The sequence below is a fragment of the Trachinotus anak genome, unplaced genomic scaffold (genome assembly GCF_046630095.1).
Source record: "Trachinotus anak isolate AG129_WGS33_773 ecotype Australia unplaced genomic scaffold, CSIRO_AGI_Tana_v1 ptg000025l, whole genome shotgun sequence".
Taxonomy (NCBI): Eukaryota; Metazoa; Chordata; class Actinopteri; order Carangiformes; family Carangidae; genus Trachinotus; species Trachinotus anak.
Window position 1 is genome coordinate 11,576,160 of NW_027273876.1, and position 23,556 is coordinate 11,599,715.

Below are 23,556 nucleotides of genomic sequence, written 5' to 3' on the forward strand. Positions count from 1 at the left end.
TTGTGAGGATTACTCCAGCTTAGGAGTAAGAGCCGTTTGCTGATTGGTCCTACTGAAAGCATGCCACTTGGCCAGCTAAAGGTTGCTTGCTTGGAATTACACCTGTCCAAATAATGGGTTTCAAGGACCAGAGTTTCCAGCTAGTTGTGGTCATGACTGCCGCAGGGTCATGAGTGTGGATGTAGATGTTGTGAGGAACCTCTACTGTCAACTAAATGTAAGGAAATTGGTTGCATGAAGTAGTGATGGTGCTTTACAAAGGACCGCGGCTGTTGGACTTTGCAAAGACCCCTCCACACCTTCAGTTCAACAGATATGTCCTGACAGGTTACCGGCCGGTGTCGACGGCTCAAGAGTGCCTCAGGAGCCTCTTTTACATGCACAATGAGCTGGGGAACATTTACACTCATGGTAAGTCCAGAAATCATCTGTGCGTTGCTTTTAGTAGGTTCTGTTTCTTCGTGAACCCAAATGAATAAGTGTCAGTCTGGACAAAATGCAAAAGTATCAACAAGTGTTTTCAACTGCATCTGAATTATCTTTAGAATAGATACATGCAGCAAGGTTTCCCACCTTGTGCCCAGTTAAAACTATTCGGCTCATGAACAAACAAAACAGGTCACAAATGTCCACTACTCTCACTTGTAGCCAGTTAAGAATACTTGACAAGGCTAAGTAATGAGGATATGGGGTATTAGCTGTAATCTGCCCTGGGAATCTCTGTCCTGGAAATATCCTACTGTTAACTAGGTCTTTAAAGGTGTCTATTTGGCTGACACTTTTCAGCTGTAAATACCCACAGGTATCTTGAGCAAAGCATCCTGGTAACACACGCACAAGTTTGCATAGATGATGAGTGGTTGTAGAATTACAAAATGTTAACTTTTTTTTAAATTTGGTTTGTTTAATGTAAGACTTCTGAATTGAAACCTCACTTAAGTTGTAAAGATTGAAACCTTACTGTGCACGGACCAAAACCTGTGCAGCCTTGAGCGTCTGAAGGCTTCTTCTTCATGCTCCAGTTTCACCTTGTCTATCCTATAAGATCATTAAGACTAACACTCTTGCTAAGGGGAAATGAAGGGTATTAGTTTTAGAGCATTGCTCAGGTTTCATCTATGTATGTAGCCAACAGCCATATATATTCACATTATTACTGATAAAATACAAACAGAAAAACAACTCTCATTAAATTCCTCATAGTAATCTGCAGAAGGTGATATATCATTTTAACTGCTGTAATTATAAAGTCAGGTTTAAAGTCACTAAGATGCCATTAACCAAGTCCACATCAGCATCAATCCTCCAAACCTTAATTAAACATTTGGACAAGCCAAGAGGCCAAGAATCAGACTAATTTTGTATTTCTCCTATAACCAAGACAATTTCCATTTTCACTTCTTCCTTTATCTTCTGTGCCCTCCCTCAACTCTTCATCTTCCTGTCACTTCAGGCATCCCTTTTTTCCTTTTCTTGGTGCTACTTCCTTTTAGCATTCCCTGGATGGAGGTGGAAAGTGTCTGGATCTGCGTGGTCCACTATCTGGCCTGTCTCTGCCCCACCATAGGATCAGTGGTCTACCATGTGTTCATGAACCATATCGGAGGAGAACATGTGTATGACACCCTGCTCTCCCTGGACATGTTCGGGGTCTGCCTGGTTAACACCCTGGGTAGGTCGTTGAATTCTTGGATTTCTCAGTGAGCGCAACAGTTTCAAGTTTAATCACTACCCATAGGTATCTTGAGCAAAGTATGGTGTTTTAAGTATGAACAAATTAGTTGGCTAAAAAAAAAAAAAAAAAAATTAGTTAACTCCATTAACAAATGTGAGATGCAGTTAAAAACTCCACAAAAACTTTGAGTCAGGTCATTAGGTCAAAAAATATTTCCATGGTCAAGCAGGGGTCAAGATTTTCATGCTCATGTGCTTTGGGACAAGTCTAGGATTAGTCAAAGAAGTCCTTGAGGTCAAAGTCAAGTCACAACTTTTAATGAGAAAATTTAAAGTTTTTTTTGGTTTTTGATCCTTTGCACCCATCCCTAAGAGTTCATGTGTGTAAGAACTTTTCTGAAATTATGAAATGCTGACCATTAAAATTGCACAAGATTTGAACAGTTGCCCTCCAAAGATCTCCTAAAGGATAAGTTTGACACTTCGGGGAAAGTGGGTTTATCTTACTGAGAGTTACGTGAGAAGCTTGACACCACTGTCATATGTGTCCATTACATTATTGCAGTTTACCTGTACTGTATGCCTGTCTACCTCAAAAACTAGCAAAAGAAACTCTCACTGTTAAGTTTTTAAATATTTGCGTTTCTTATTGGAATAGATAAATATGTTGGGAAATGCACTTATCTGCTTTCCAGTAAAGGGTAAGATGACAAGGTTGACACCACTTTCATTTATGTATGCAAAATATGAAACTAATCAGGAGATGGATATCTTAGCTTAGCATAAAGATGGGGAGGGGAAAACACTGCTTTCAGGCAAGAAATAGTCCGGCCTTTCTCACCTTTGAACAAGCAAAATTAAGCCAACTGCCTGCTAGCAGTAGCCTTATATTTACCATCCATTTGGATTGTCGGTTTCAGAAAATCATAGACGTGGTTGGACGCAGCCCCTGATCCAATGTTGGAAAAGGTTTCAGGTAGTTCTGGTGGAGTATACTGGCCGCTTTATTGTATTGAGATTAAATTAGCCTTTTAAATTAAATGTTTTTGCCTTCAAGTTCTAAATCATGTCTGTAGATATTCAAGCCAAGAAAGTCGTAACAGTCAAGTCTGAGCCGAGTTACGGGTCTTCATTTTTTTGATTTCAAAGTCTGACTCAATCCACACTCTCTGTTCTATGCGCTCTGCTCATGACTGTGACAACAGTCAAGTCAATAATATCTGACTTATTTTCAGTAACATTTTGATTGATTTATTGGTACATCTTCCCTTTTTTTCTCTAGGTGCACTTCCCATCATTCACATCACACTTCTTTGCTACCCAGCCATGCAACAGGTTGCCTTGCTGGCCTACATCCTCCTGTCAGCCTACGGGATCTACTGTGCCACCACAGCTCGCACCAACATCCTGCGCCTGCGAGCTTTCGTCTGGCAGGCTTTGTTCCGCTTCAGCCTCTTCCTGTTCCGCGTGTTCGGCAGCGGGGTGGGCAGCCCAAACTCCCTGCGCCTCTTTGTCATCATGGACACTCTGGCTGTACTGGGAGGGCTGGTCAACATCATCCAGATCCCAGAGCGCTTCAGCCCGGGCCTGTTTGACAACTGGGGCAACAGCCACCAGATAATGCATGTCATGGTTATTTGCTCAATTATTTACCTGCACTGGGGCACGCTGGAGGATTTAGCCTGGATTAAGACATACCAGTGTCCTACTGAGTGATGCCAAGGGTATCACAGTACACACACGCATGCACTCAAGGCTACACTGATAGAAATGAGATTTAGGAATAATTGAGGCAAGAGGCGTATGAAAAGAAGGCAAGCTGTTTAAAAATGCACTTTAGTCCTAGCTGCTGAAATTCTTCACAAGGGAAGTTTATAATTTGACATTTTACCAGAGAAGAATGAGAGGAACTTACAGTGTTCTAACTGTGGAACTCAAACATCACTATATCTAATTAAAAATCCTGAGTATACTTGATTTTTAGTTTGCTGAAACGCAGTAGTTTTGGGACATATTACCCATAACCAAAATAGTTTTTAAATGGAAAATGTTGGTATTATGTGTAATAAATTATATATTTTTATATCTTGCTCCAACCTCTGTTTCATTCATGCATGATGACGGTTTATGTGACAAAGTGACATAACACAAGTGGTTGAATGCGTCTGTTATAGATATATTGTATGTACACTTGGAAAGAAAAATCACTGTTATTTCTGTTGCTAAATGTTACTCAAAACTTTAACAGTTTTCATTTGAAACTTGGCAACAAATTACATTCCTTTTGATTGGCATTTGTATGAAGTGAGCTCTCATGCCCCTTCTCAAAGACACTGTCACCTCAAACCAAAAACTGCATGTAAGTATGTGAAATCATGGCCGCTTTAGAAAAACAGGTGCATTAATTAGGTCAGAGAGGTGTGGATGTTGTAGAGGGGGATTACATAGATCTTAACACAGCAGCTTTATTGTTTTATAACACACTGAGTTGATGCATTCTTGTGTTATCTGAGACAATGGACAACCACCTTCTTCTCTCCAAATGATTTTTCTCTCTGGTCTGACTCTGCCGATCAGTCCTCATCTGAGCTGGTGTCGTCCTCTGGCTCTGATAGGTCGGCGATGGGAAACCGCAAGATTGCAGCCACTCCGCTCAGCTGAGTCAGTTCTGAGGACACAGCCGAGGATAAATCAATAGGTGACAACACAGTCTAAGAAGGGAAGTGCAAGAGCGTAGGTGTAGTTGAGCAATTGTTTCTGTTCATTCTTCACTTCCTAAAGTGCAAGAGAAAGTCAGGGCTTCACTCAACGTGAAGAGAGTGTCGTCATTTCAGTGTGCTGAAATGACACCAGTTAATTCCCCATAGGGTCACAGTCATTAAACATTAACAGTTCAGGTCTGACAGCGTCATGTTGTGATTTTAACTCATATGGGTCATGACATATTAATTGGATGGTTAATGATTTTGCCAAATAAACACTACAGATTGTGTAAGTCTATAAAAAACTTCCAAGTGTCTTTTAAATGTAGAATTAATGAAAATCTGAAAGGTTGTTTTAACTTACGTTCACCAGACACATGAAGGCTTGAGAATATTCTGCATGAAAACAAGACAGAGAAAACAGTCATAAGCTTTAAACTTGGTGAAGGATTTTCTGCCAGCTCTGGTGAATATTAACCAGCCTTTTCAAAGATAATTAGTACCTGACATTGCCGCCATTGTCTCTCACGCTGTCCACCAATCGAACGTAACGACTCCTCGTGGGGACATCCTGATGTCTGGACGTACACATGGAGACACACAAAACATCTTGAATGCATGTTTACATCACAAGCAATCTCTTGTCCAATAAGTTTAAAGCCAATAAAGTTGAAGTAGGTGAAAGATTATGTAAATAGCGAAGAATTAAAGCCAGAAAATTAGGAATTTTCATGCGATTTTCATATCTCAATCTTATTCTGAAGTTTGTGTTTGTATAAAATTAAAACAACCCTGGAGAAAACAGTTAGAAACGTTGCCTAGTGGCCGCTAAACAGTGAATTCGAGCGGCAACCAGTTTATCCAGCAGTTCTGTCTGTAAAAACAAAATGTCAACTGCAGCCTAGACACAGATAACCTGAAGATATCATATACATACCTGAACAGCTTATCGCTTATCAGCAAAGTGTCGATGGCAAGGGCATCAGCAGCTTTCTCCACATGAGCCAGTCTGTGAGGATGCAAAGAGACAAAGGTTGTTGAATTATCAACGTTAATGAGTGAAGTGGGTCTCTGGGGGTCACTGCCTGTTTACATCACCACTCACCCATAGAAAGCTCTGTCAGGCTCATGCTGGAGCATCTTATAGAAATCTTCCAGGGCTTTCACCTCTCCTGCTGCCTGGATGTTACACATAAACAATATATACCAAATAGTCTCTTTTGTTCCAGGTTTAGAGCATTTGTTTACAGGATGGTGTGTAAAAGAGGCTGACAAATCACATGATGCATTATTTACCTTTGTATCAGAAAGCCTACTTGTCACAGTGGGATCAGAGAGGATTTCTGGAAAACACCACAACACGTATATTTTATTTCGTTTTCATCATGTGATGAGGTTTGATTGTTTAATTCTCAGAATTCACCAGCTCCTACCTTTGAGTGAGTACTTATGACCTGATGATGAGTGGACCAGCATGAATTTGGGGCGATTCTCCAGCAGGACCTTGTTGTCCTGCCGCACAGCCTCTCTAAAGAGATAGGTGATGAACTGGTCCCTAACAAACCCTGGACTGGCAATCAGGATGCACTTCACCACTGGTGAAAGGCAAGGAAGAGACTTCAAAATCTAAACTTGTCTCAATTATAAATTCTTGAAAGAGCAAACAAACAGCTGTGTGGCAACAATAATAAACCACAGTGGTGCCATGAAAACATACAGTGCAGTAGGTGTGATAGGAACCACAAACTAAAAAAGCAGAAGAATGTAACACAAAACAGGAACATACTCTGTGCATGTGTAAGTGTTTATGTCTACACAGCAGCCCTACCATCAAAATTGATGTGGCGAAGAATCGCCTGCATCACAGCTTCATAGAACCTCTCCAGAGCCTGCAAACAGAGAGACAAATAGTTTGACATCAAACAGAATACATGACAAATACTAGATATAAATGTTATTATGAACCCAACACACACACTCTGTCTCTATAATGTGAATTCTCTTTGAGATGGTAAGCTTTAGCTGGTTTGTTCACTGAATATTGGTATTGCCTTGATTTTAAAATGTGATTATGTTCTTAGATTTATTTTACTCTCATGATTTACCATATTTTACTTACTGTACATGTGACAATACACTTAAAAGTGTTATCTATATATAAATGTATATCTGTCTACCCTGTTCTATTCAAAAATGCTTCTTATCAGCATCTCACAATCAGGGTTATCAGACTGACACACTACCTCGATTTGCGGACTTCATTCTCCCATCAATCTATCCATTCATCTTTATAATTCACTATCCTCTGATAACAGTGATTGTCAAAAACCGCACTCAGCTTTCTATGCAGTGAGGTACCTTCTCATGCTGGGTGCAGCTTCCCCTTCTCTTGCGAGGAATGGTGACCTCCACTTTTGCACGGAGCAGGGTCATGGCGGGGGTCACCAGCATCAGGTTGGCCAGACCCTCCTGCATTACCACAGCTGCCACATCTGCCTTCTGGGTTGCGTCACATGCTTGCTCTAAAGGGTGGATAAGGCAAATGATAAATGGATCATCTGAAGCGGTTGGTACGTCTTGCAGTTGTTATTACATTTTTACCATGAATTATTGTATTTCATTATGAAAGCAATTAGTACTTAATGCATGTAGTTGTGTTGAGTTATTGCTAAGAATTTCAAAAACACTCTCTAATTTAATTTAAAAGAATGTGATGAGATTTACAGCAGCAATGACTCAGTGGACCACCACTCCTTTAAATACATGAACCCCATCTGTCAGCTATGAACTTCCCTCCTGTTTCTCCATAGTCTGTTTCCATGGCAACGCACTGTCTTTGTTGGTCATATAAATAAATGAACAAGAGGACTGTGCATTTTCTGTAAAAATTCACCCTGTCAGTCAGGGTATGCAGACAGAATCAGAGCTGATATATTAAGTAAACTAAAGGCAGTGAAGTAAAGGCTTGCTTGCCTGCAGTTGAAATAGGAATTTCAGGTCAGTCGTTGGCATAAAATTAGATACTGTAGAATAACATTAATTGCAGTATTGTCCAACAGCCTTCATCCACCATGGGAATTCCTCAAACAAAGGGATTCAAATAAATTGCAGACAAGCAAACTGTAAACTCATTGATCCTTACTCTTCAACATCTGTGAGTGTTTTCTGACATTTGGCCTCCCTGTGCTCTTTTAACCATATTGGCTCACTTCACAATTACTTGTCTGACAGACAGAGACAAGGGTCTGTGTTTTGTCAGAATTAAAATGTGAACTTATTTGGCAAAATGCTTAAGTTGTCCAAGATTACAGTGGCTGAAAATGTATTTTTGCTGGGAGTCCGTGAGGAGTTTGAAGAGCCCTAACGTGCACCTTTATGGGTATCAGGAGAGAGATGAGAGTTAAACAGCTGATAAGAGTGGATAAGCTGAAAGATGTGCAGTTGCTAAAGCCCATTTAATTCTGCCTAGTAAACAAGATACTTGCGGATCCACGTGGCAACTGTTTACAGGTCTGGGTTGATGTGCAAGTGAGAAGTGTGAGCTTAAACTAACCAAACACAAACTAATTAAACTAATTAAACAGTGGCACCTGCTTACCAATTCTATCCAGCACAACGCTGTCCCAGCTCTTTTTAGCTAGAGTGAACTTCCTGTTAAGCTCGAGCTCAATAGTGTGGTAAGCCCCCATCTGAAGAGTGAAGAACACAACATAATTTAACAGGAGTTAACATTAAGACCAAGAGAGTGGTAAAAAAAATCCTGCAGCAGAGGAGAAAGAGTAACTGACTGTTGCATAATACACTGGTGTATTTAAGGTGATCTTTGTGCAAGAAAAACAGTACATTGCACCCTGATCTGCTTATGTTTATGACTACAAATAGAGTATATGACTGTCCATAACTCTGTGTCTTAGCTGCAAACCCTAAAAAAGAGTAAAACTGACTATTTATCAGACAGATTTATAGAAATCTTAATCACTGCTTCACTAATTTTATCACTGTGATACATGCTCCACTTTAAAGCTTCTACAAATAGGTCAAGGCTACATCTGGTAGGTTGTTTAAACATCTCAGACCTTGACATACTGGTTCTCCTCTATGTTGGTGCCCTTTACTCTCAGCTGGCAGGCCTGGGAGTCAAAGTCGATCGTCTCCACACATATGGTAAGAGTAGTGCGAACTCTGGAGCTACCCACGCTTCCAGTAGCAGACTCAGTCTGCACCTTCCTGTGGGAACAAGGGAAAGGGACTTTAGCTGTGACTCAAATGACATTGTGTGTCTGTGTTTTTCAGACCAAAACACTGAATGATACACAGACAGACAGAGTGAGAGAAAAAGACAGACACAGACTAACTAACAAAAAAAGCTTTATTAAAGCTAAACTGGACACTGCCCTAAGAGCTTCACTAGTGTATTGGGAGCACTACATCTTCATACTTATGTTTGGGTCATGGTAAGACATAAAGTTAAGCTACAGCTAAATCGAGAGCACCCGATTGCTAGTTTTCCAACAATCTAATGTCTGTGGCTATTGGGTACAAAGTGAGACATTTAAAGAAATACTAAGTATCTAGGTTGTTTATTCATCAAAACCTATTACACATGATTGAATTCAAGAAAGGGCTGGGAGTTTGTATTCTTTCAAAAAACAAATTCTTGCATTTAAACATGTCACATGTAAGTCATGTGTAAATAAAGCTTTCAGTTGCGACTAATGAAGCAATGGAAGCTAAACCTTGCCTTGATATTATACAAATGCACACAGTGGCAGACTTTAATCCTGATGAACTACAATTAGAAAGCCTCTATTAGGAGGAACAAAGCACTGATTGATGATAAATGAAACAGGTCCAAAAAGATGCTGCTCTGCCAAATCTGCAGTGATTCAAGATCACAAAGCCAACATCCTTCTCAACAGGGATAGAAAAGTGTCAGATAGTTGGGTCCTCTCACTGGTTACCTGATAGTGGAGGCTCTCAGGCTGTCCCCCACTTGCAGCAGGTTGTAGGTGTGCCACATATCCTCTGCCTCCTCTGGCATCAGAGTCACCTGACTGAAGAAGTGTAAACAATCAATACTACAGCTAACTATAGATATGTCCTTACTGTAAGATCTCAAGCCAGTATTAGGGGCAATGACATAGATGGTGCGATGATACAGGAACATCCACGATGCTGCAGTGATTATGGTGTGTACATCAACTATAACACAGACAGTGGTCCGTTTTGTTTACTCACTGAAAGTGGCTCAGTAGTCATCAAACCTACAGCTGTATTCACAGATTCTGGTTGGTTCAATCTATGCTCACATAGTAATGTTTCATGTTCAGTGTTAACAACACTTAATCCAAAACTCCCCACGTCTCTGCTGATATAGGTTAATGTAACTCACATATGGACACTTACTACGATTAAAATGACACATGTACAGTCAGCTGTAAAGTGACATGCTGGTTAGCTTGCTAACATTAGCTATCGCCAGTCACTCACCCGGCATTATCTTTTTCAATGTCTTTATGGATCAGCTTCATGGTTGGATGGCTGTATTATATAAACGAGAGTATTATGAGCGTAAAATAGATATGTTCACGTTTATCCGAGTTGGAGTCATGTTTATCTTCCAGGGAACTAGCAAACTAGCTAAGCCATCTCTGTGCTTCAGGATGAATCACTCGGTGTGTGTTGCCAGGCGCTAAGACATTGCGTCATGTCGTCAATTCTGCCCATCTTGGTCACTTCCGTGGGTGTCGCTCTACTGCGCAACAAATACAGAGCGAAACAAACACTTATATTTGAGGGAATAGGGACAAATGCGGTGTATGCTGTGTTGTTTGATAAAATTCTCCATGTATGACTACCAAAACGTCGGATATATCCGAGAATGGTTGGTCTTTTTACATTGTGGTTTAAGTAAATACTGACAGGCATTAGAAACAACCAATAAGAGAAACCAACAGGTCCCCTAAATACCACCTACTGGCAAAACTGACCAATGAGAACGAAGCAACTGTCAGGCCACTTCCGTTCATCCTCGCTTTGAGCTAACGCTCGTCTAGCCTTTTTTTTTTGTCGATGGCATGGTGCTACTAGCTACGGCAGAAACAGCATTCACACGAGAAAATACGAGTAATTAAAGTAAATTTGGATATGTAATGGAAAAACGCTGACTAATCCTAATTTCTGAAGTACATGTCAGCCATCACATCTTCATCAATTCAGCACCAAGCCTCAAATTTTGAGGTAGCCAATTCTGCCTCAAGGTTAGCTAGCTAGCGGGCTAACGATAGCCGATTAACGCTAAACTAGTTGAGCTAACGGTTACTCGGTAGCTAGTAAACAGTCACGACGTTTTGAATTCGCAGAAGTTGTTAGAAACCGACGAAAACAGAGGAATAGCATGGCAGAAGCCGACAAGTTGAACATCGACTCCATTATACAGCGTCTGCTGGAAGGTAAGGGTATTTCGGTCGATATTTATTCATCGAGGTAGCCATCTTAGCTAACAGGAGGCTAGACAACGGTGGCTACTTCTGCTACGTTACTGAGTTAAGTTCATCTCCTGCTTCTTGTTATCGAGACAAATAGATTTAACTTGTGCAGGCCATCTGTAGCAAATTAACACTTATTTTTTCCACTCGCCCACAATAAAATATACATGTTGATGTTGCATTTTGTTCGAGAGATATCCACACATAAGATATCGCTAGAGTTGGTGTCGATAACCCTGAATTATCACTACCAAGTAATGTGCATCAGAACTGCTGGTAATCTGGAAAATAGAACATCAAAGGTTATATTTAATACTTCACATCAATTGGTGGTATTGTTTGAGTTACACTCCGTGGTCCTGTTGTATTATTAGTTGATATTTACACCCAAACCAGTTATATTTTAAGGCGGGCTCAGAGATGCAATTTCGAAATTTTCCCTTATCCCAGTAAAAGCACCCTAGGTGCTATCACAAAGTCATGAGTTGTTCCAACATTTACTATATAAAGAGCATCGTCAGGATTTTTCTCATAATGACCTTTTCCCTGCTTTTTTCTTCTCTTTGGCTGAATTCTGCGTTGTAGCACAATACCCATAACTTTCTGACTGCTAAGAAACTAAGTATAATACATTTTTATATCTGACTTTTGCAGATTATGGTTGTAGTTGAAAACTCAGCTTTTATGTTTACTTTGTAATATTCTCTAATCACATTTTATTCCATATTTCAGCACTTAAACATAAATTTAGAGCAGCAATGCTTATTTAGTTGATGTGGATTTAAATAATAATAAAAAAGGAAGGAATAATCCTTAGTTGCAGCCCTACATATTTTATATATTTATGTTGGCTCTGATGATGGAGGGAAGTTCGTGATTGAATACTGAACAGTGCTCAAGCTCCAAATTAACATGTGCCAACTGTCCATGGCAGTCTGCCATACTTGCACAGAATGTGTCAATTTTATTTAGATATAAAATTAAATATGTCACTCAACTGGCCTTTAAAAAATACTGTTACATTTTCAAAATATGTTTATATATCATACTCTGTTGTTTCGAGTGCACAATTGTTAAATCTCATTCCATTCTTCCCTTACAGTGAAAGGCTCTAGACCTGGCAAAAATGTTCAACTGACAGAGAATGAAATCCGTGGTCTCTGCCTCAAATCCCGGGAGATCTTCCTCAGCCAGCCAATCCTGCTTGAACTTGAGGCGCCCCTCAAGATTTGTGGTGAGGCTTAGTTGTGTTCCTTAGAGACAAGGAAATTCTCAAATGTGGTCACATATCATTTACTAACACTCTCAGATGGTTGTTGTAGCTTAGAGTCCTGGTATATTATGAAATAGCTTACATTCACTTAATGCTGTGTATTCTTATTACCCGATGCTATAGAGTTTTCAAATGATAAAGCTTTAATTTAAAAAGAAAATGTTTAGATTCACAAGATGAAAACAGTGTGTGACAGTGACCGTGTCACATAATTACAGAACTGAAGGTATAAACAGATATTATGCGCTTGCCAGTATAGTGCTGTTTTGCACTTCTAGTCTCCCGGGAGTTGCCCTCCTGTGTCATACTGCTGATGCCAGTTAATGAAGAGCGCTAGTTTTAAAGGAACAGCCTGCAAATTTCATGAACTGACTAGTTTTGTACTGCAATGAAAGTCACCAGCATCCTCACACCAAATGCAAGCTTGCACATTTAATTAACTGTCGTGTCATCACAAAAAAGCAAGTCAAGCAACACAAGAGTAACAGTGTTGGTTTAAAATAATACATGGCCAATCATCATATTCACTGTTATTGTTAATTTGCAGGGTGCCAAGTGTTGTTGTACCTCTATCCAAGTCCCTTCCCTTCTGTTGTGTTCATACACACAAAGCATGATAATCACAACTCTGACCAACATCGCTGTCTCCACTCTAATACTGTTTGTCTCACCAGGTGATGTTCATGGGCAGTACTATGATCTGCTGAGGCTGTTTGAATATGGGGGCTTTCCACCAGAGAGCAACTACCTGTTCCTGGGGGACTATGTAGACAGAGGCAAGCAGTCCCTGGAGACCATCTGCCTGTTGCTGGCTTACAAGATCAAATACCCAGAAAACTTCTTTCTGCTGAGAGGAAACCATGAGTGCGCCTCCATTAACAGAATATATGGCTTCTATGACGAGTGTAAGTCGTGTGACATGCACAGAGATACAAACAGACATTAATCTTACCAATCTTTCCACTACTCTCTATGGTTACTTGCAGATTGATAAAAATGGAAGCCTCAGTCTTTAGGCCTCAGTGTAGTCAAAGTAATACAGTTTATGTGACTCATCTTGATATTCATTTATATTTTTTAAATGTTAAAATTTTAAGAAAGTTAATCAAAAAATAGACAGATGTTTTAATAAGCAATTATATGTGGTTAGGAGGTGTATGTTTAGCTTAGTTTCCTTTGGTCTCATAGATCATCTGGATGGTTATGTTTCCCAAAATTTAGTGATCCACTTTTTTTACAGGTTGAACAGGCTGATGTACACCAAAATTCACTCAGTGTTTATCTTTTATCCTACCATCAACATCTAAAGACAATCCATGTGTTACAGTAAAGTTATTGCTCAGGAAAAATATACCAGCATTAAGTAAAAAAAACTTGCTTGAGTCTATCGCCTGTCAGTTTGTTGGTATTGTATCTGCATTAACAAAGAAAAATGTGTCCTGTACTTTATGAGTCTACAGTCGTAACTATTTAGTGTACTCTGTAAGACAAAACAAACTTAAGAAAACATGAATCTAACTTGGAGCTGTTCTTTTAAATTTGATGGAGAAGCTGGCTCATTAGTTGTAACAAAAACTAAAGCAACAACACAGCCTCTCAATACACCAGGCTTTGGGCTAAGGAGCATGATCAGGCAGAATAGGCAGTGGTTAATCACATGCCTTTCTCTGCTATTCACAGCCAGGATTATGTAAAATGTTGTTTCTAATGTGATGCAATAGGCGCAGCAGCTGTTAAGATTTTATAGGCCCCAAGATTAGATTGTGACCAAGTAAATGTTGTTTCTTCCCGCAGGTAAGAGGCGATACAACATAAAGCTGTGGAAGACCTTCACTGACTGCTTCAACTGTTTGCCTGTTGCAGCCATTGTTGATGAGAAGATCTTCTGTTGCCATGGAGGTATCCTCATCAAACAGTTCATTTGGCTTCTATCCAGAGCGCACACACACAAACTCGCCTCTGCACTGTTGTTACTATCAACATAATGGCCAAAGGCCTTGCAGGACTGTGGGATCTTAATTTGTTGTTTGAGTCTATTTATATTTCCTTTCCCTGTATCAGCAGACTAGGCTTTAGGTCCAGTCTCTTATTTCTAAGCACACAAACTGATAACAGGTAGAAAATAGTAAAATTTTATTATACCTGTATAATATATTGGGTCTATGACTGTGACATAGGCAGATTAAATATGTACCAAGTTACCATAGTGCCATCTGTCCAATACATTTAGGGGTTTCTAATCATGCAGGCTTTAACGGTTCATATGTCTCACAATTGTATATACTGTATGTGAGCTGGTAATGGTCTTAAACAACTGAAGATTTCAAAGTCTTTTCAGCTCAGAAAGAAGCGGTAGGAAAAGAGTATTCTTGACAGTAAAAAAAGATGTAAAGGCAGAGTTGCTTTAAAAAATAATATAATAAGTGCATTTGATTTTTTAAAAACAAAGAAATAAATTTAAATAACATGTTATCTATTTTTGTCATATTTCAACTACTTTTGCAGTACTTGCAATACAGAAAATAGAATAATAAACTGGAACTAAGGGTTCAGACAAAGTAACACCAACAGTTGGTCACAGCTATCTCATGTCTGTGAGCCGCACTACACAAAATATGTAAACATGCACTCACAATCATGAGGGTAGACGCCACCTCCCTCTTCCAACATAAAGTTACATAAGACAGAGCACACAGAAAGGACATTGTATGTTTGTTTGAGCACACTGCACTTAAAGCCCCAGTCCATCTTTTTAATGCTATGTATACACTTGCAATTAAGAAGTTTCTCTCTCTTTTTTTTTTTTTTTTTTTTTTAAATAGATTCCAAAAAATCATTTTTTTTTTTTTTTTGTGTCTCATCCGATCATGATTTACGTACAGAGGAGCAGGTGCTCCCCTGTGTTTACATCCATTACTAATGTTGACAAAGGGCAGTACGTAAACAATTTTGTTACCTGTTTGCATACTGTTTGTCTCTGTCTTTTTAAAAGGAAATAAAAAATGTTATCATGGTAGTGGTTACAGTCATATTGTTCAGCCCTTTTAAGGCCTAATAAAATTTGTCTCTGGGTGTGGTTGACATTTGTCTCAACCAAGCAAATTCTTACTTTAGTAGTGCTCCTTGTTGTCACATGTCAGATTAACCCAGACTCCCCTCTTTTTGCTCATGTGTAGGTTGCCTGCCTTAAATCCTTAAAAAAAAAAAAAAAGTGAAGTTAACCCAAACCCAGGACATCAAGAAACATACTGTGTGTGTAATATCACTAACACAGACTTCTTCTGTCTAATTGATTTCTTCTCCAGGCCTGTCCCCAGACCTCCAGTCTATGGAGCAGGTGCGAAGGGTCATGCGCCCCACTGATGTGCCTGACCAGGGCCTCCTTTGCGACCTGCTGTGGGCCGACCCGGACAAGGATGTGCTGGGCTGGGGCGAGAATGACCGTGGCGTCTCCTTCACTTTTGGTGCCGACGTGGTCACAAAGTTCCTCCACAAACACGACATGGACCTCATTTGTCGGGCCCATCAGGTCAGCACACACTCTTTTGCTCATCTTGTTGAACTGACAAAGTTTGGTGTGGACCGAGTTTATAGGGGTGATGGCAGTTGTAGTTTTATCCCTAGTTATATTAACAAGTGGCAGATGGTTACAAGTTCTATTTAATATGGTTACAGTTTTCCTACAGCTCTTCCTGTTGTGCATCCTTACCCCCTTTATTCACACAAACTTGCTGAAGGAAAAACAAGGGTCGCACTTAAATCAAACAAACCCTTGTCCAGATGTTAGTGAATATTTAAAGAACAGTCAGGTGGAACTGCTGAAGTACTTCGATAGCATCTATAGTGCAGAGGGACCAGCTGAAAACCTGTTAACCATCTCAGCGCAGTTGGATTCAGCTCAGTATTACTGATAACAGGTAGGCAGTGTGAGCAATAGAAAGGTATCTGTCATGTATTTTGTCCTTTCATGTCCATGGTAAATTAATTACAAGCTCATGGTTCTGTTGTTTATCCTGATTTATTGTATCCAGATAAGAAGCAGTTAAAATTCCCCCGATTGGCCAAAGTCAACTTGCAACAACCCATCATGTATCTGTTTTCAGGTGGTTGAGGACGGATATGAGTTCTTTGCAAAGAGGCAGCTGGTGACGCTGTTCTCAGCCCCAAACTACTGCGGTGAGTTCGACAACGCCGGAGCCATGATGAGTGTAGATGAGACCCTCATGTGCTCATTCCAGGTAAGCAAGAGACCAACCTGACCCCTGAGAAAACTCTAATTCTGAAAACACCTGGCCCACCAAACCAACATTTTCAAAAATAAATGACTGCACTTCATCTTGCTTAGTTTTGTCATCTTTGTTTCCCTTTCACAGATTCTCAAACCTGCAGACAAGAAGCTGTTCTATGGTGGTGGAGGCGGCATGGGCTCCGGTCGCCCAGTCACTCCCCCAAGGAAAGCTAAGAAATGACACCAGTAGTTTGCCCTCGACCTCCGACCCATCCCTCCTGCCCTCTCTACCTCTCTTCTCCTTTCTTTCACCAAACAGCCAGAAATCAAACCTATACCCAGGGCTTTTTTCCTTTTTTATCTGTACTTCTTAAAACATTTAATGTTACGAATTGTCTGAGTGAGTGCGTGCGTGCGCAGATGACAAACGCGTCTCGTCTGCCAGTGAGCATTAAAATCATGTGTGCACGTGTACATTTTGTGTGAGAGTATTAGAGATTTATACTTTCCCCTCTCTTACCACTCTTCCCGTGGAAAGGTTGAAACCACAGTGTCTGTCTGTACAGTAATTTTGACTGAAAAAGCAGGGTTTGGGAGACAGTGGGAGAAATTGCTGACATGATGAATTTGGCAGCAAACCCTGCCTGCAGGTTGTGTGTGTGTACTTGTGGAGGGGGGGAGTATTTTGTTTTCCCTGTCCTCTGTACTGTAAAATCTCAAACACAGGTATGTGCATGTGAGCGTGTGCGTGCATGCAGTGTCTTGCCCCTATCTGAGTGTGATGTCTCAGTATCCTTGAACAGGAAGGAGTATGTCACCTTGTCCCACAAGAGCAAGCACATGCTTACTCACACACACACATGCATATGACTCTTCAGATTCATATGAGCCAGAGCTGTAAAAACCCCATACAGTTTAGGTTTGTACAGATTTGATTACTTGAAAGAGATTTTTTGTGAATTCGTTTTGTAGTCTTTCATCAAGTTGACCAATAAAGCGAGAATCTGAGCTACACTGTCTACTTGTCATTTTTATTGTAACCCTGTTATCTGATGTAAGATATTAATGTGGAATTGTTGTTCAATGCTTGTAATAGAGCACCTGCAAATAGCTGTTTGTATATCTGCTTATCACTCCCTGTGAGGTGACTGTTGTTCCTCACCTTATCTGCTGAGAGTTGTGTGCAGACCCATACCACTGTTGTTTGATCTCAAATAGTTAAATTAGGTTATGAAATAAGTCCAAATAAGAATAAATGCATATATGAGTTTAAACTATTTGTGAGATTAGATTGTTCAATTTTTTTATCCTCCTTCTCACAGTGGCATGTTATTGCAGCCTGATTTCATTCCATGACAATTCATATACAATTTCATGGTTGTATTGGTTATTATTTTGTACATATGTATTCATATGATAATAATTTCATAATGTCTTCCTTAGTCCTGAAGACTTAAGGTCTCAGTACAGCATGTCTTAACTTGAACTCAGCAACATTTAATTTATTTGTATTTACAGTTTTGTCACAGTCTAGATTTTTGAGAGTTTATTAGTCAAATGCTTTAACAAATTCTTTCATCAGAAGTATTCAGTGTTTTTCAAAGCAACAAATCGGCTGTTTCCTTTTTAACCCAGACATAAATGACAGATTAGTCAAAAAATCAACTACAAGGCGTCATGCACAAGGGATGATTTAATCTGGAGGAGAGACATTCCTTCCGAGCAATATGCCTTAGAGCAATGTAAATTTACATTGGGTCCCAGTAATTAACTGCCAGTCATTATAATATCCAGCTTTTATCCACAGGGAGGCAGTGTTGAGCTCCTTTGACCACCAGTCAGAAGACCCTCATGACAATGAGGCAAAAACACATGTGAGCTGTTGTTAAGAACATGCTCATCGTTTTACATTTTCCTGAGGGAACATAAATACTTACATAAAATATAGCAATACTGATCTACTGTTGCTGTAGTTGAAATATTTTCTATAGAATTCAATTTCTATTACTAAGTTGTCATCACTATGATATTTTTTGAATAAGAGTTCTGTTGACCTCCTTTTGCTACAGTGAAAACTATATCTCTCTTTTATGTTCTTCAATCTATATTTATCAAAAAAGGATCCAATTTCTTTCTTTGGCATTTCTCAGGCTCTTTTTGCGTTCGTTCATCTTCCTGTCATCAAGACCCTTCTTCAAGATGCTCTGCCCATCACTTTGCCTTCCTTATACAGGACCAATCAGGTGAGAGGTGAAGGGTATAAGTGAGTTGGTTGGGTGAGGACTTATAAAAAGCTTTTAAACTTTTTTGAAATGGAAATCGATTTTCTGTCTCGTAGTTCGATGTGAAACAGTATTTTTCAGAATTAAAAAAGTTGAAGCTTGACTGCATGATTTCCAGATAAACATTTGTCAAGAATCAAGAAAAAAAGGAAATTCATTACAAAATTGTTAACCCATTTGTTTCATAACATCCTGATGCAGGAACCAGTGTAACCCTTTCCAAACCTCTGTGGAAAAAAAAAAATGTGTTGAGACTAAAAGATGTTTACAGGGCAGATATATGAATGCACTGTCATTGCAAAACTGCTCCGATATGTGTTAGCCAATGGGTGGGGGTTGGGGTCCAGCCTCATTCTACTTCAGGAGTACAATCCTCTGTACATTTATAGCAGGTCGATGGAGACTTAAGGTCACCCATGGTCGTCAGAATTTGTCAGTGGCTATGTGGTCTCAAATTCTTACTGTGGCAGTTCAACAGGATAATGTTTCAAAATTTTGTGTCGGTGAGTGAGTCTTGAGGACTCAAATGTGACTGTGTTCCTCGTGTGAGTAGATATTCTGTATTCAATACTTCTAGAAAAGCATAAAAAAAATAAATAAAAAAAATCAAACATTGGGTCATAGATTACAGGACCCAGTCCAATTCTGTGACTGCAATGTTCACTTCAGACGCAGTAATCAACCCAAAAATAGTGTCTTGGTTAGATGAGCTACTCAAAATAGATAAGACATTGAAGATGTAGTATATTTCCAAGAGCTCATCTTTCAGATGATACCAAATACTGTACATAGTCGTTCATACAGCTATGCTGGCCTGAAACACTAAACTGTTGAATTTATGACATGCTATTATGAAGACTCCAGACTCTTTTGGTTCATGTGCAGACACCCAGAAAAAAAAAAGTCAAAACAGTCCAACCTGCTGTCTGGCAAACAAAGTCATATGTTCAACAGTAGTTTTATGAAACCCTGTTGCCTTTATAAATGGAACTGTGCCAGTAACGTCATTGTAAGGCTGATGCTGTGGTGATTGTGTCATCAACACAGGATTACCCAACCTAATGTGGTTACTGTACTCTGAATTGGTTAATCACAAGAAAAAAAGTGCTCTCAAATGAAAGTATTTTTACTAAGCAAGCAAGAAAAGTAAAAGTAGCCATCAAAGAGTACTAAGATATCCTTTGGAAAAAACTGCTTTAGTAGTGAGTTGTGAGTGACAAAAAAAAAAAAGATAAAGGTCAATAGTTGAACATAAGCTAGTGTTTGGTAAGAAAATTTGTGAAATGCATAATAACACAAAAAATCTATGTCAAATCTGGGTTTATCTGCTCCAGTAAAGTGAGCAGCTGTTTTGATGCTTTGCAGATGCTGAGTTTCCCAATAGAAAGTGTTTGCCTGTAAATTGACAGCACCGGCCTTTAAAAATGCAGACGCAGCTAAGTAAATGACACTCCATCAGTAAAATCAAAGCTACTTTTGATCAACAGGCTCACTTTCCTGTCAGCTCCCTTGTGGCTTATATAGTACAGCCCTAAGTGTGAGGAATGGTGTGAACAACCAAGAACTCCTCTCTCACTCCGTACCACATAGATATTGATGACACGGTGGAGTCAAATGTGTCCTTTTTTTTTTTTTTCTGCCTGTAGCTGAAAGTTAAACTTGCGAGGCTGAACTAAAGGCCCAGCATTCTGAAATAAAAAAGCTGCAAAGCTGTCGTGGTGCCATGCCCAGCAGCCCAGTGTCACCTGCTCTATTTATATCTCGCGAGGAATTCTGGATTCAGAGACTCAGCTGCCACTTCTATTATTACTATTAGCTAATGCTGTAACAAGTACCCCGCTAACACTGATGCTGTAGCTCCTTCATCCATTGCCTTATTGCCTGGTACTAATTACGTCCTTACTGTCAATACCACACATGTCTGATGGTGTTAGATTTTATGTTGTTGCTAAGTGAATATTTTGGCACCATGAATTATTTTGCATGTGGTTAAAAGTTAGGAATGATGCAGTGAAGATGATACTTCTGCAGTTTTAAGTTGTCGCTTAGAGCCTGAGAGTTTTATTAGTTTTATTACTAGATTAGTCTGGGTTGTATTTCATAAAAGTAAAGAAATTTAAAATGTGCTTGTGAGAGTTTTTTCACTATTCACCCTCAAATTGATGATATCGATCAGCTGGTCAGCATACAGCCGCGTGCAACCCACAGAACATGTTGTTTATGACAATAACCTTCTTAAGGAAATATGTCAGACTCTCCTGGCCCCATGACTTTAAGTGACAAATGTCGCCTTGTCCCTCTCACTTTGCTTGTACCATGCAAGTCAGCAGAGACAGACTTAGTTGCATAAGATAGCTGTGTGCGTACAGCTGCACTACCACAGTACTTAACACTTGTACGGAACTGGGAACATGTATAGAGTTCACAAGCGGAGGAGGGAGGGCTTGATGGGTTAAGGCGGCACACGGTGATCCCTCAGCCTGGCGCGAAGGCGTGGCATGTTAGCGACACGGTGGGAGTTGGAGGTGATGGGTGTCCCAGCCTGCAAGGGTTTTACGCTGTAGTAGTCCCTGCACACACGGGCTCCTGACACTTCAGGGATAGACGGAGGCGGAAGATGGAGGGGAGTGAGGGAGAAACCTTATCCTTCTGGGATATTGAGTTAAATGTCACTGCTGTGCCCTGAGGGAGACACTGACAGGCCGACCCCTATCACAGCCCCCCCAAATCTCAGAGGTCAGAACGGCTGCACAACAGCTGAGGTCTGGAGAGCGGCTGTTTGAAACAGAATGAGAATAAAATGTTTTATCAACATGTCCTGTAACAAAATAGATAAATAAAGATAATGCCAAATATGCCTCTTTACATGTAGTCACCGTTCAGCTTACACATTTGGCTGGGGAGATAAATAGCAAAAATTTCTAACTGTAGTGTGAATTGTAGGTTCACGAGTTCATCACACTAATCATTCTCACACCATTTGAAATGACAGTGAAATAAATGAAAATGATTATATACACTAATTGAAATTGAATATTTACCAAAATCCTAATAAACTAAATATAACAATATAATAACAAAAAATGTAGATGTGTTATCTGAATGTTTGCAGCATAAATGTTCACATTATTATATGCATACACGCTCTTTACACCCTTGTACACAGCTTTTCAAAAGAGCTGAGATGACTCCACTGTCTGTCTTAGTATGATGCTGTTTCAGTGCTTTACTGAGCGTGAATCTGCTGTCACTTAAAATATGCATTGAACTAAGAGCTTTCTGTGCTTGTTGGTTTCCACTCTCTTCTACATCATGGATAATTTACTGTACCTTTTTGGAGAGGAATTGCCCCACGCCAGCAGGCCAGGGGGCTGAGTCAGGTGGTCACCGGCAGCTTGAAAGCTGCCCTAAAAAAACCACTTCGCATTTTACAAATTCTCTGTGGAGGAGCAGCAGAAGCCAAGAGGCCAATTCTGTATATACTGTTGCTCCATATGTCCTGCAAATCCTATGTTTATTTTTCATGTTTTATTACAGTACATATGATATCAATAATCATATCCTCATTCAGCTCTCTGTCGTGGGGCAAGAAGTAACAGGACATTGCAAAAACTTTACATCGTTCACAATAAAGTCACCTTTCAATTAGTTCAAATGACATATTTTCTGTTTCTTGTTGTTTTTGTGCCATATATCAAGTTGTTATTTACTTATATATTTATTCAGCAAGAAACTATTATTTTCATGTAAATGAACCCATTTATTCTTTTCCCAATTAATTGTTTAATGATTTAGGCTATAAAATGTTTAAAATAATAATAAATGTCAAAGGTTACCAGACATTGTACAGACACAAGTGATCTCTAGTTTGTTTGGTGAACAGTCAAAAAATCTGACTGACACTATTTGGCATGTTTAACTTTAATTTTATTTATCTATTTTTTTGATAGTCAATCATTTATTTTATTTCTATTGACCAAACTATTTTACAGTTGTTTAATTAATGGCAAGTCTGAATAATTTGTCAATGTACACAGTTTAAACTCTCAGTAAATGTGAATAACCTTTACTGAATGTAAAGACACAGATGGCTTTCTGAAGACAAGTGCAGCTGTTTTCTGTTTTTCATGTGTCCTGATTTGTTTGAATTCGCTGACCATCCAGTTTATGACGGCCACTCTTTAAGTGACAGTGGCATTCAGGTGAAATATGGCGCAGTAAAATCAAACACCAACATACAGTATAACACGAATGATGATCCGGTTGACTGACACTGAAAGCAGTAAAAAAAAAAAATTTAATGGGGGCATTTTGACCAAAAATAAACTTTGAAGAATGCAACTTGTTATGTAATAACTTCAAATAAGTGCATTTTTAGAGCAAAGCCCATTTCACACAGAAAACAAACCCATCTTTGTTGTAGGTGGCACCGTGACACTGCACAGCAACATAAGCCAGTAATAAATAGATTGCAGCAAAAATGTTCCCTATAGCTGTCAAAGGTGGTGAGCAGAGACCGCTGCTGCTCTCACAGGGACACCTGTCAGTTTATTGATCAGCAACAACAACTTGAATTCCTCCTTACAGAGGACTCAGCACCACCCAGCAACCTGTTTACTGCTGTTAAAACAAACAGTAAATCATCAGATTCTGTGCCCAGCATTACACTGTTCAGCTTTATACTAAATTTGAACAAAAATAAAGTTTTAACTACGTGACGACTTCTTGACACATTATTGTCAGAGAGCAAATAACAGGTGATCAAATACATAGTTGCCGTATAGATTTAGGAAAAAAATGAAAAAGACAGAGCCAAGCCACGTATACCCATGTATACAAAATAAAAAGAAATATGTTATTCTCCCTGTTAAATCATGTGGATACTTCCTTGACCAGAACAACAAATTCA

At 39.5% G+C, this 23,556-nt stretch overlaps 3 protein-coding genes across 3 annotated transcripts; 2 read left to right on the forward strand and 1 right to left on the reverse strand.

Moving 5' to 3' along the window:
• The first annotated feature begins 15 nt into the window (after positions 1 to 15).
• Positions 16 to 3,757, forward strand: paqr4b (progestin and adipoQ receptor family member IVb). The gene is made up of 3 exons (XM_071462034.1): positions 16 to 411; positions 1,454 to 1,672; positions 2,957 to 3,757. Exons 1-3 carry the CDS (start codon positions 246 to 248, stop codon positions 3,388 to 3,390), a joined length of 819 nt encoding a protein of 272 aa, XP_071318135.1. The 5' UTR covers positions 16 to 245; the 3' UTR covers positions 3,391 to 3,757.
• Positions 3,758 to 3,849: 92 nt separating this feature from the next.
• pelo (pelota mRNA surveillance and ribosome rescue factor) lies at positions 3,850 to 10,246 on the reverse strand. Its single transcript, XM_071462013.1, has 13 exons — positions 9,867 to 10,246; positions 9,338 to 9,430; positions 8,453 to 8,603; positions 7,975 to 8,065; positions 6,735 to 6,898; positions 6,205 to 6,265; positions 5,810 to 5,971; positions 5,673 to 5,719; positions 5,482 to 5,555; positions 5,314 to 5,385; positions 4,880 to 4,954; positions 4,741 to 4,772; positions 3,850 to 4,342 (listed from the first exon to the last, which is right to left on the reverse strand). Exons 1-13 carry the CDS (start codon positions 9,905 to 9,907, stop codon positions 4,248 to 4,250), a joined length of 1,158 nt encoding a protein of 385 aa, XP_071318114.1. The 5' UTR covers positions 9,908 to 10,246; the 3' UTR covers positions 3,850 to 4,247.
• Positions 10,247 to 10,410: 164 nt separating this feature from the next.
• On the forward strand, positions 10,411 to 17,377 carry ppp1cab (protein phosphatase 1, catalytic subunit, alpha isozyme b). Its single transcript, XM_071462025.1, has 7 exons — positions 10,411 to 10,828; positions 11,967 to 12,098; positions 12,812 to 13,042; positions 13,932 to 14,036; positions 15,443 to 15,666; positions 16,241 to 16,375; positions 16,511 to 17,377. Exons 1-7 carry the CDS (start codon positions 10,774 to 10,776, stop codon positions 16,604 to 16,606), a joined length of 978 nt encoding a protein of 325 aa, XP_071318126.1. The 5' UTR covers positions 10,411 to 10,773; the 3' UTR covers positions 16,607 to 17,377.
• The last annotated feature ends 6,179 nt before the right edge of the window (positions 17,378 to 23,556 follow it).